The sequence below is a fragment of the Lepidothrix coronata genome, unplaced genomic scaffold, assembly GCF_001604755.1.
Source record: "Lepidothrix coronata isolate B3197 unplaced genomic scaffold, Lepidothrix_coronata-1.0 Scaffold30, whole genome shotgun sequence".
NCBI lineage: Eukaryota > Metazoa > Chordata > Aves > Passeriformes > Pipridae > Lepidothrix > Lepidothrix coronata.
The window spans coordinates 6,135,884-6,148,014 of record NW_016690210.1 but is presented as its reverse complement, the minus strand read 5'-3'; the positions used below and the strand labels follow the sequence as shown (position 1 = coordinate 6,148,014).

Sequence of the window (12,131 nt, the reverse complement as noted above, 5' to 3'; positions counted from 1 at the left end):
TTTGAAGATAAATCTGAAGTGAAAAGCAGTTGCTAGAAAGTGTGACTAGGTATCATTATCTCTACTTATCTCCACAATAAGCTTCTATCCCTTGTGGTCGAAGTGACAGAGGGAACGCTGCAGATTTCTTCCAGAATTTACTCAGGTAGTGCATTCCACTCTTCAGCTGCTGAGCTCTACATCAAAGAATAACAATGTGAAAGGCATACTGGAGATTTTAAGTTCTTGGCATCTTTTTGTTGGAGGTCATACCTGGGGAGATGAATGAGAATTTTCTGATTTATTAAAATGAAATAGTAGGACTTATTAAATAGTAGGATGTATTAAAATGAAATATGTGCCATCTCTTCAAAGCTTCTTCTTTCTGAAGCTTTAAAGTGCATGCACTTTTTTTGCCTCCCAAATTTGTCATGGTGTGGCTATTCCTCTTTGTGTAATTAAGAATAGTGTGTACAATGAGACAATTTGTATAAAATTCTAACATAATATCACTTTTGCTTTTTGTTCAAGTCGTTAGAGAAAACACAACGTAAACGTGTGGCTTCTCACTTCAGCTTATTTTGCTGCATTTAGGAACATTTTATGTTTTAGTAGATAGCAGTTCTCTTGCATAGGCATTTGGGAAGTAGTAAAATAGCAATAGATACATTTTTGTTCTTGCCACAAGTGGTGAAGGAGCTTCCAATAAGGTCCTGAGCTTTTATCCATTTTTACTACTGTATCTTTTTTTCCTGGCTGCTGTATTATGTTGTTGGGATCTTGCTAATGGGCCAGGCTCTGCTAATGTGCAGTCATGCCTGACCAGCCTTATTTACTTCAGCTTTAGTCCATTGTCCCCCAGCAGTAGCCATCCACACAGCCACTTAGTAAGACTTAATTTCTGTGCCCCAGGGGAAGGAAATAGATGCAGTAGACAAGGAACATGATCCAGTACATTCAGAGAAACAAAGGATCAACAATTTCATAGTATGGATAGACTGGGATTCAAATAGGGTCTGTAGCTTATTTATCTCATGGTAACTTTGTTCTGTGTAATCTCTCCCTTTGTATTTTTATCTTGTCCACTTGGTTCTTCATTTTTCTGCAGTCTCTGGGGCACTGTGCAACATACAAATTTGTAATATTAAAGTAACATCAAGCAGTTCCCTCAAGTTATTTTTGGTTCATAAGTTTTTAATTAGCATTTTGTATGTCAAGTATATACACATAGCATTCAGTATTTTCATGACAGCTTTTAGTATTATGTAGGCTTGGGGATTTTGACAGGTTCAGAATTATTATTTAAAATTATAAAGTTAATTATAAAGATAATACAATTATGTTAGGCTAGAGCCATCAGGGAAGAATTTGCAAGACTTTGTGGTTAAAATAGAATATGAAATTCAGTGTTGACAAATATAATGCATGTGGGGGGAAAAGGGAACACTCATTATATATATAATTGGCTCTGAACTGAATTCAGGAACAAGATCTGAATTCAAATCTGTGAAGACTTGAATTTAATGCTCAGCAGCCAAACAAAACCAAAATAAAAAACCTGAGTGCCAAGAATATGAAAAAAAAAGAATAAGGATCAAAATAAAGAGTGTAATTCTGTCAGTGCATACCCACATCTTGAATGTGCCGTGATCCCCCTATTTCTTTAAAAGCAAATTAGTAGCTGAGGAAGGACCAGAGAAGAGTGACAGTTGACCAAAGATATCAAAAGTCTTTTGTGACAACAATAGTTCATAAAATAATTAAATCAGGGAGTATGTGCTGATGTCTGTGAGGAGCATGAAGGTTGAGCTGAGGTCAGTCACTTGCCATCCTTCTGATAGCAGAGCTAAGAGGGCCTCAAAGGAAGCTAGAATGTGCAGGTTCAAAGCAAATAGAAGTATCTCTCCTCACCACAGCTAATAGAGCTATGGACTGCCTTGCCACGGGATGTTTGGGATCCTAAAAACTTGTATGTGTTCAGAGAACATTGCTGTACTGCATGAAGTTTGTAAAAGCTGAAAGTCACAGATCTTCCCACAAATTTTAAGTATTGAAGAAACTCCAATGTTTTCTGTCTTGCTTTATCCTAGAAAGCAAACAAAGAAACTACTAAAAAGCTTAGCAAACTCAAAACTTGTCAGCCAGATCTAAAAGGATGTGATTGAGTAAGACTTCTAGTGCCAGTCTGTGTGTAACTATGGATGCTGGATAAATACCTAGAAGAGAAGAGGTGAATCTTTTCCTGCCACCTCAAATGGGGGGCAGACCAGAAGAAAACAGTGTGGCAGGTGCACTCACTTTCCATTGCTGCTTTGTTTGCATCCTCTGCCGACCTAATACCAAGCACTCTTTTGGCTGGCATATTAGTCCACCTTTAAAACAAGTCAGACAATTGATCAAGGATCATTTGAGCTGATGATGCTGCCAAATTTAGTAAAGGCCTCAGCTGAAATTCTGAGCAGGATGTCAGTCTCTTACTTTCATGTGGATCCCTTATTTGATTCAGTGTTCAGATCGAGTTAACTGATGCTGACTCTGTTCTGAGTATTACAAATAAAAGGGAAACAAAATTCTTGCAAATTTGCTGTAACTGTCTTTGTTTGGGATGCATTTGAGAATTCCTTTTGATTGTTTCAAACTGGATTTGCCAAAGCAGTAAGGTACATTCAGAAAAATAGCTCTTGGCAGGAATATATGTTAGATGTTTTCCAAGTCTTTTCCACAGTGGTTATCTGATTCTGTGGCCTGCTTAACTTAGTTTTTCAGCCTTATAAGGCATTCACACCTGGCATTCCCAGTTGTAGAGCATTTGAGGATAAATGATTACTTAAGTGTCCTTTTCTTTGATCACAAATTAGTAATTTTGTCAAGTAGAAAGTCAGTCCTTTTTGTTGGTGGTTTAAGAGACCAGCAATTGTGGAAGGAGTGTTTGTGCTGTGAGTTTTTCAACTTCTAAACTACTCTATAACTTTCTTTATGAATTTCACAGCTGCTTTCTAAGTTTTCAGTATGTCCCCTACTCGTTCTTTTTTCAGAGCAGTTTGTACAAATCCTGACATTGTGCAAATTCATCTGAGTTGTCTGTGGTTTTGCAGGGCATGATTTGACTTTCACCAGATGTCTTGTACTCCTTCTGCACCATCAATTTACTGTGTGGTGTAGCTGTGGGATGACAGAGCAGAGGGAGAGCTGCTTGGCAGCTGTGCAGCTCAAACCCTAAGGATTAGTTTCTTGCAGTTCCTGTCAACTGCATCACTCTGGAACTAAGTGTCTTTGTGCTTCTCTTTGAGATCTGACTTGCAGAAATGCAAGCTGCAAACCTGGGATGCTAGTAAGGTTTTGGTTGGTGGGTTTAATGGGGTTGTCTTGTTGTGGGTTTTTTTGGTTGGTTGTTTTTTGCTTTTCCCCTGAAGAAGAACATTTAAGTATTTGTTTCTTAGTGTTTTGCATCTGTGTGCAGAACTTTATTCCTGTGTCTCTGGAAGATAGTGTTAGGTCTAAAGTACTGTAATTTTTGACCAGGGGTGAGGGGTGTCTACTGTCTTGAATTTTCTTTACCTTGCATATAAATGAAAGAGGACACTAAACTACTTTCATCCTTAAAGCAGTTTCAACTCTTACCTTAAGCTCTTTATGCAACTGTCTGGTCACATCATCAAGTCAAACACCCCAAAACCTGTTCTGAACTAAGTACCTGCCAGTCTGGGAAAACAGCTTTTTTTGCTTCTTTGCCATGTTGCAGAATGCCAAGGAGGTATTTCAGCTGGTATTTAAGCTTTATAAAAAAGGTACAGAGACATTTTCTACAGCAGATAGATCTGACCTAGAAGTAACATGAAAACAACACTGAAATACCAGTCACTACTTACTACCCTTCTGTTGGAGAAGGTGCATTTCCTCTGCAGTCTGCAACACGAAATAGATTGCTAGGGGAGAAGTGTGGTTTCTTCTTTTTCATCAAAACTACCTTTCTCCTCCACAGTCTTTAAAATGACCTACCCTTGCACAGTCTATTTGACATCTTTCTGTAAACCTTTGCAACCTTGGCCTTAAAAACAAGCACTGTACCATTTTATTTCTTTGCTGCCATTGAGGCAGCAGAACAGTGAAATGGAAAATTTCATTCCAGTGCAGACAGTAGCATTTCGTAATCCTAATGAATCCTTTTCTGCTTTTTTTAGTCAACAATATATCTATTATTTATTTCACTAAATAATTTAATTCTGTTCTAACCAGATGGAAAAGTGATAGGTAACAGATCTTCTTGGTTGCCTGGTAATCTGGTGGGGAGAGGGTGAGGTGTTTGGTTTTGCCATCTCATGCAGAGATCTCAAAAGTCCTCAGTTGTGCATCTGATGGCATTTTTTTAATGTTAGTTCCTCCCCCCATATGTTTGTCTAAAATCAGCACAGTTGATCTGGGATTCAATGTGGAACAGTGCATCAGAGAAGGCCCTTGCATAGAAGTGTTTAGGGTCCATCTTCCCAGAGTTTCTTAAAAGAAACTAAAGAGTTCAGAGTTTCTGGCATGGATTGCAGGGTGTCATTAATTATTTTTTTCTTAAATTATCCATGACTATAAAACACAGCGGAAATGTTTCTTAGTAGGAGAGATCTTATGTTACAGGTGAGGATGGCTACTTTTTTGAGGTAGGGTATGCTTTTCTTTTGTTTTTTTCATAGCAGTCACTGCAGAGGAAATTGGATTGGCAACATGATCTTTGTGCTCCCACTTGTGCACATTAATAGAGCAAAGATGACTTTCAAGTACTGGTGTACCCCTTCATCTTTGTTTTCACTTGTTCATATTTTCACTTTATGTTCCATTTAACTGTAGCTGTGTTGTCAAGGTTTCTAGAATATAATAAGCTGTGTGATATTCTCATAGCTCTGGAGCTGTTTTTAGCTGTAAACAGAGGATCTGGATCAACTCAAAATAAGCTGACAGCAATAGCTGTATGAGCCAGAGGGTGGAGGAAGTCTAAATTATGAGATGACAGTACAACATAGTTGTGCTTTGCCAAAATGGTCTGTCATTCTGAACCAGTATTTCCCTGTCAAATTCTATTAGTATATTATTGCAATTTTAAAACAAACAAACAAACCCCAAATTTTACCTTGAGTGGTGCTGAAAAATTTTGATCCACCAGATGGCTGATGTGCATGCTGATTAGGCAGGGTTTTGGGGGTTTTTAGCTAGTTTGTTTTGGGGACAGGGGGGTTGGTTGGCTAAGTTTTTTTCTGTTTGAGGGGTTGATTTTTTGTCTATTTTTGCATAGCCTTGTCTGTGCTGCATGTTTGCGAACACTGAGTGCAGACACAGGAACCTTAAAAGTAGCATGGAGTTTGTTTTTAAAAACCAAATCCCTTTGGTATCACTAATGACATCAGAAGAAAAATCGAAAGTTTCTTGTGTGTGCTTATCCATGCCAGTTCTTATTTTAATCCTCAGTATTTGAAATGCCTTTTTTATTTTCCTCATTCATTTAAAACAACTTGCTGACATTGCTTTTTTTTTTTTTTTTTTAACTATCTTATAGTTTCTGACTTACTGTATCTTGCTCTTCTAGAAGGAGTTCTGGAAAGTCTACAAAAACGGACTTCAGGGAGAAAGTAACACAGGACATACCTGGTATTCATTTTACCTTGCGTTTCCATTAATCATTGGCCTTTTCGTTATCCTCATTGTCATTTTTGTCATATGGAGATGCCTGTTTAAAAAGAAAATGCGTAGACAGTCGGTGTACGTGCACAGGGGAGCCCACGGAGCGCTGGGTGACGGTGCTGTGGCTGATGGCAGAGGCCCTGTCCCGCCGCCCCTCAGCATTGTTCATTCCCCACAGGAGGAAATGTATGAAGTCAGTGGGCTCTCCCCGGGAGGTCTGAGCTATATGGACGCACGGTCGGACTCGATATCCACCAGGCTCTCAAACTGTGATCCTCCTCCTTCCTATGAGGAAGCCACTGGTGAGATCAGTGTGAGAAGAAGTGACACTGAGCAACATTTAGATCCACCCCCGCAGTACGAAGACATTGTGAATTCCAGCTCAGCCAGTGCGATTGCACTAACTCCCATTGTCACCAGTGCTAAGTGAAACGAGAAGAACGCCACGGACCTTTTAAAAATCAGTAATCCTTTTGTAGCACTTTATCTTGGCATATTATGCATTTCTGTAATTTAATGGACTTGTATAATGGATTTCACTTTTTTTAGGTTCACTCGTTCTTTGGGTTTGGGATTTTTTTTCCCCTACAGAAGGTCTTAAAAGATAAGGAATCTGTATTGAGAGTGTAGTGCAGATACAAGTGTGGTGCTCTGTCATACTTCTCAAAAGTACCTCTGTTTTGAGGGATGTCACTTGTTTCATTCTGAACATGTCCACATTCCCCACAAGATTTGCGGGATCCCCCTCCCCTTTCTTACTGCAGACTGTCATAATTCCCTGCAATAGGGAATCCTTAAATAACATTTTAATAGTTAGTTACACTAAAGGGGCCTGATTTTGCAGTATTGCCTTGTCTGCTAGGTTCTTTTTTCTCACTTGGATTTTTGTTACATGATGAACCCTATCCTGGACCCTCAGGAGGCTGAGAGTAGGATGGCTTTGTGTTCAAACCAGGATCTCATTTAGAGAATGCTGGTGTAATAGCAATAATTTCAGAGTCCTAGCAGAAGAGATGTGTTCTAAAGCTTTTGCTATTACAGCTCAAAATTCTGTAAATGTTTAGAAGCTAAAAATTCAAAACACTGATTAGTGAATTTAATGGTGTTTGGTTTTGTCTGTGTTCTGCCTTTCCTGTTTTCCCTTGTGTATTCCAGAGATGAGAAGTATGCATATGTTAACCTTAGAATTGGAAAGTTCATGCAACAATAAATAATGAAATACTGAAATACTCAAGAGTGGATAAAATCCTGGTCATAAACTTTCTCCCATGGTCTTCACTGGGACCAGGATGTTATCTATAAGCACATAAACCCAAAGGTATTACTTTTCTTTATAAAAAGGAGAAAGGAAAGGAATTCAGTGTGACTTCCTTTTTCCCCCAGCTATGAAAACCTTCCTCAAATTCTAATACTCTCCTGCCTACTTACCTGTACCGTGTGCACCTTGTATTGGTGCCTTTGGAAATCCTTTGCAGAGAATATAGATACCTTTTTACAACAACAGATATATTTATTGCTTATCCATTCCAACAAGGAATTCTAAGAACATGCAGGCATAACCCCAAGCATTAGTGTGGAGTGACTTTTTGAGGATGAAGAGATGGATGCAAATTATCTACAGGCTTGTACAAAATTTCACCCACCTGGTTTAGATGCTGATGATAGTTAGGGTGGTGAAAGTTCTAGTGTGGTGATTCCTTTTTTCCCAGCTTGATTTGAAAGTTCATTGTTTGATTTAACTTCTGAATATTAGTTTCAGTTTTCTTTCTTCCCACACCAAGGTAGTGTGGCATTAGCTTAGTACTGTTCCATGTTCTAATCAGCACCAACTGAAATGTGTTTAGCCCTGAAGGACTAAATTATGTTATGTTGGCTTTCTTAAAACAGAAACACAAACTGGATCTTGTTTCAAACGCCCCAAATGAAATGCCAGTGCCATACACTTGAAATTGCTCTTAAAGTCCATCTCACAGGGGGCTTGGCCCACCTTTTCCTGAAGGATTTTTATGGACAGAGACTGGAAAGAAATGTGTGGTCATAGATGAGTATGTATATGCACACTCTGGTAAGAATTTGATCTGATGTACTGACAAGTGGAGTAAGGATTTTATGATTAATTTCATGTTCTCATTTTTGACAAAGAATAGGTTGCCAAAGTTGTCTGCTGGGGATCTCCAGTGGCTAAGGCAAGTTATGTTAGACTTAATAGATGAACTCCTGGCCAAACTCCTGACTCCGTTGTCAAAACTGTAACTCTTATTTATGTTTATTATATATAATAGATATTGGGCAGATAAATATAATATTTTGGACACTTGTAGTAAAAATTGCCTGAGTCTTGTTTGTGGGCTGTCTGACCTTTTCTTTTGAAGTGGTTTTAGCCCTTCCCAAATCTTCGTTCGCGAAGCCTAGCCATGGTTTTAGCCCTTGTGAATCCTGAATTGCCACTTATGGAAGTTAAAGCTCCTTTTGTACTGAGCAACAGTTAATAAATGAACTGCTTTGGGCAGATGTTACCAAAACAAAGTGCCTCATCCCAGCGTGCAGAAACCACCTCAGAAAGAGCTGGTACTTCAATGTCTGTGCCATATTGGCATCTCCTGTGCCTGCCAGCACAGATAGTAATTTTAGCAGTGACTTTCTTGTTAGAATATAAGACTTTTCTGTAGGAAATGCATGGAGATCACCCATTTCACATTAGGTTGTTTAGCAACAGTTGTCATCCCCTGAACATGGGCAGTCTGGTTTAGTAGTTTAGAGATGAGCTAGATCCTTTTTTTGTTTGGCCTTTTTTTTTTTTTTAACTATATTCCACTACCACTTTTAAAGGCTTTGTTTCTGGTTCCTAAATTGAATATGTTACTTTATCCTGTTACTGTATCCTGTAGATACCTTTATGTGCAATTCAAAATTGATGCTTGCTGTTCCAAAAAGTCACAACCAAATACCTAAAGTGATCTATAAGTAAAATTTATTGGGCTATGCCTTTTCCATGTACATGAGCATGAAAGCCTTTGTGGGCTATAAATTTATGTCTTGGTGAATAAATTTCATAGTTAACAAAACTGTGTGGGACAGTTGTGCAAATTCATTTCCTCTGAGACATGAACAGTTTACTCCATGTTGGAATAATATCAAATTACAAATTGTTTTGTTCTGTTTTGTGAAATGTGGGAAAATAGCTTAGTCTTGTGGCTGGCTTTTCTAACCTGATTGAAAAATAAAATTTCATTTTTACTGGGGTTTTATACAGCTTGTTTGTTTGTTTATTTTACCTATCATGTAATTGCATGTCATGCAAGAAATATGAATTTATAGTTGTACCTCTCTAAGGTTTTGCAACTCTGAATGCAGTGCTATCTTGACTGATGACATGAATAGTCAGGATACTGCCTTTCCCACTTCTGAATGTAACACTGAATTTCATCTTGTATTAGGACTGAGATGATTTAGCTACTAAAACTAACTTAAATGTGTTGCTGTTTTAAGAAATTATGGAAATTAATGATTTGCTTAGATTACATTAACATTAGTGAAGGTTGTTCTGTCTTCACTGGATGTAAATAACCTCTGATTACAGTATTGCATATTTTAAGGGGGTTTGGTTTACATTAAATTATCCTATTTAAACATTTTTGCCTATGTTTATAGAAAATTTTTTGTAACATTTGTTTTTCAATATGCTAAATAAAATTTTTTAAGATGCCTCTATTGTTTCAAGGTATCAATTCTACACAACTACAATGAGAATTAACTGTGTATTTAAGTGGTCTTTTAATTTGCATTGCTCTATGGACTTAGTTGCATGAATCAATTATTTTTATGATACAAAATATCTATTGTTTGTAGGCAAGCAAGTATATTCTTTCAAAATTCAGGCTCAATTTTAATCATATTTGTGAATTTGTATAGTTTTCAGTTTTAAAAAAAGCATCTGTTCTAGCCATAGCAAAATAACAGTCACAGGCTGAGGGAAAGCAGAAATTATTCTCTGTTACAACAGACTGAAAGATTACAACTGAGTGAGAGGACAACTCTTTGAAAGTTTTTACTCCACAGGCAACAAGCTTGATTTGAAACTTCTTTGAATTATTTGAGGGCTAATTCCAGAATTAGTCTGGTTTTTCAAGCACTGTAATTGGGATCAGAACTGGGTCAGAGGATTTCTTCACACTGTCTCATTGGCTGTTTTATAAACATGAGCATATTCCCTTTTTCACTCACTGACAATATCATGGACTAACCTGGAATTATTAAAAGGTTTTTCCAGCATTAAGTATGACCAGTGACATTGTCACTGGAATTTTTTTAAAGCACAAAAACCAAATCTTCTGTAGCAAAAAAAGTGTTTTAAGTCAGAGGACTTAATTTCAAAGTCGACTTCAGCCATTTGAAAGTGATTGCAAACAAAACCAAAACCAATCTTGCATAATGAGCCCTGCTGGAACCTGAAGGTCTCTGTTGCAGTCAACACAAACTTTGTGTCATCCTTTCTCGCTCTGGTAGGCAGGATAATGTGTCCCTGGTATTTTTGGAGAGGCTGGTGAAGCCTGGAGGGAGGTGGGTGTCTGAGAGTCTCATGGACACGAGGGCAGTTTTTACACTGATCATAACAAAAGGGCAAAGAGAGTCTTTTGAAGCAGCAGGGTGAGTGTGACTTTCCAAGCTGTCACATGCACAGTGTAGCACCTTGCTCCCCTGGGGACGTTTCTTTCCAAACAGGACACTCTGCCCTGGGTTAAGTGGCGTTTGCTGTGCACGTACACGTTTGTGTCCTGACCATACATCCATCACCACGGGCTGATGTGTTTGCACATAGCTCAGTGCATGATTGCCTCTGCATGCCTGGCTCCCAGCTATGGGAGATACAATGTTAAACTGGTATCATGAATCTCAGTGTCTATAAAAATCAGATCATCGTGCAGGTTACTGGTGATGAATGTTCATTATTTATTGTTTTGCACGCCCTGAGCACTGTTCTCTGCTGCTCTAAATCACAATGATAGATTTCTTTTTATCTTCTGCATAATGTGAGAGTTGTAAATGTCTCCTAGTGCTACTCACTGATTTTTAAAAAGAAAGAAAACCATGTTCAGCTGAAAGCACAGAGGTGACATCTGTACTATTTCATTGCTTGCTGCACACAGACTTGATTGATTTGCTACAGGGTAATTGAACTTTGAGCTTTGCCAGAGAGTTGAACTACGCTTTTCTTCTACAGGGGGATCTCAGTAATTGTATTTTTCATTTGGCAGTGAGTTATTGAATGCTAAGTAACAAGTCAGCGAAAGAAAGGCCTTGCTTATATTCTCTTGACCATGTATATATCTAGCACATGCAGCTTGTTATGCAGCACTTGCTTACCATTTAGTTTTGTGCAACAATGTTTGCTGGAATATTAGGACCTGTGTTCTCTTTGCCTGTCCTGTCTCTGGGTATCACACAATAAAAGCACACTGACTGCTGTGCTGTTTTCCCCTTAGAAACAACAAAACCTAAGAATCAAAACAAAAATTTTCAGTGTGACCTGCTGTTTCCTTCTCCACTTGGAAGAATTGTATGTACCTGCATCACTCCCAGGGTTAGCTAAGGAGCTTAAAGCAAGGAGGAAACAAGTGCTTAAATCATTTTGATACTTCCAGCAATGAAATGTGTGCACAGGGAATATTCTGTACCAGACTGTCTCCCTGGCCTTTCCTGTGGTGTTTTCCTGCAGAACAGACCCTGGATCGATTCCATAGGTCAGAGGCTCCTGATTTGATTTTTCCTTAGATTTTTCTTTATTTTGTTACTCAGCTCTTGCCACTGGCAGTGATGCTGAGCACAAGGACTCAAGTTGTTTGTTCAGTGACACCCTGCAAGGTCTGTACATATGTGGATCTGCTACCCAAGCTTGCCTGCTGTCCTTCCCTGTCCCTGACATTGCTGATCTGCTCCCACCTGGGCCAGGCAGTATTTCAGTGCTGGACAAACAGCCAGGGGGATGAACGCAGGCATTTGGAGCCAGATGCAGGTGTCAGTCTGTGACACACAGTGAGGCACAGCCTGTTACCACCTGAGGCCTTTTCACTTCCAGTCTTAATGCAGCCACCACACGTGGGTTGTTTCCAAGATTAAAACCACTGCAGGCAGCATTTCTTGCCAGGACTTTCTGTGAAAAATTACACAGTTGAAGGAAAGCAAGGGCAATGTGACCAGCTCAAATATTCTCCCCAGCTGGCACCCCTAAACTCTCTTAGCACAAGTCATTTATTTCCATTTACTATTGGGATTGTTATTTTTATCTCTTCCTTTTATTTTGTTTTGTCTGCTTTTCTGTTCATGGTTCTGTTCTAACCATAGGTTTTTCTTTACAGGTGGGTGAAGGTAAAATATAGTGACCCTCTGAAAGAAAACCTGACATATGAGAGTTTGTCAGACTGGGTTTTTTGTATGTACCCACCTCACTGGCATTTTAAATAAAATCAAAAAATTCCACACAGATGTCT

General features: G+C 38.7%; 1 protein-coding gene across 6 annotated transcripts in view; it reads left to right on the top strand.

The window, feature by feature from the left end:
• The window catches only part of PRRG1 (proline rich and Gla domain 1), a 33,052-nt gene extending 24,172 nt beyond the window's left edge, over window positions 1-8,880 (top strand). For 5 of the 6 annotated variants that reach the window (XM_017810985.1, XM_017810988.1, XM_017810987.1 and 2 more), the window contains one exon: window positions 5,549-8,880. In XM_017810985.1, the coding sequence (XP_017666474.1) occupies window positions 5,549-6,073 (525 nt within the window). In that variant the 3' untranslated portion in view covers window positions 6,074-8,880. The remainder of the gene's footprint in view (window positions 1-5,548) is intronic. The other variant, XM_017810991.1, reaches the window with a different exon arrangement.
• The last annotated feature ends 3,251 nt before the right edge of the window (window positions 8,881-12,131 follow it).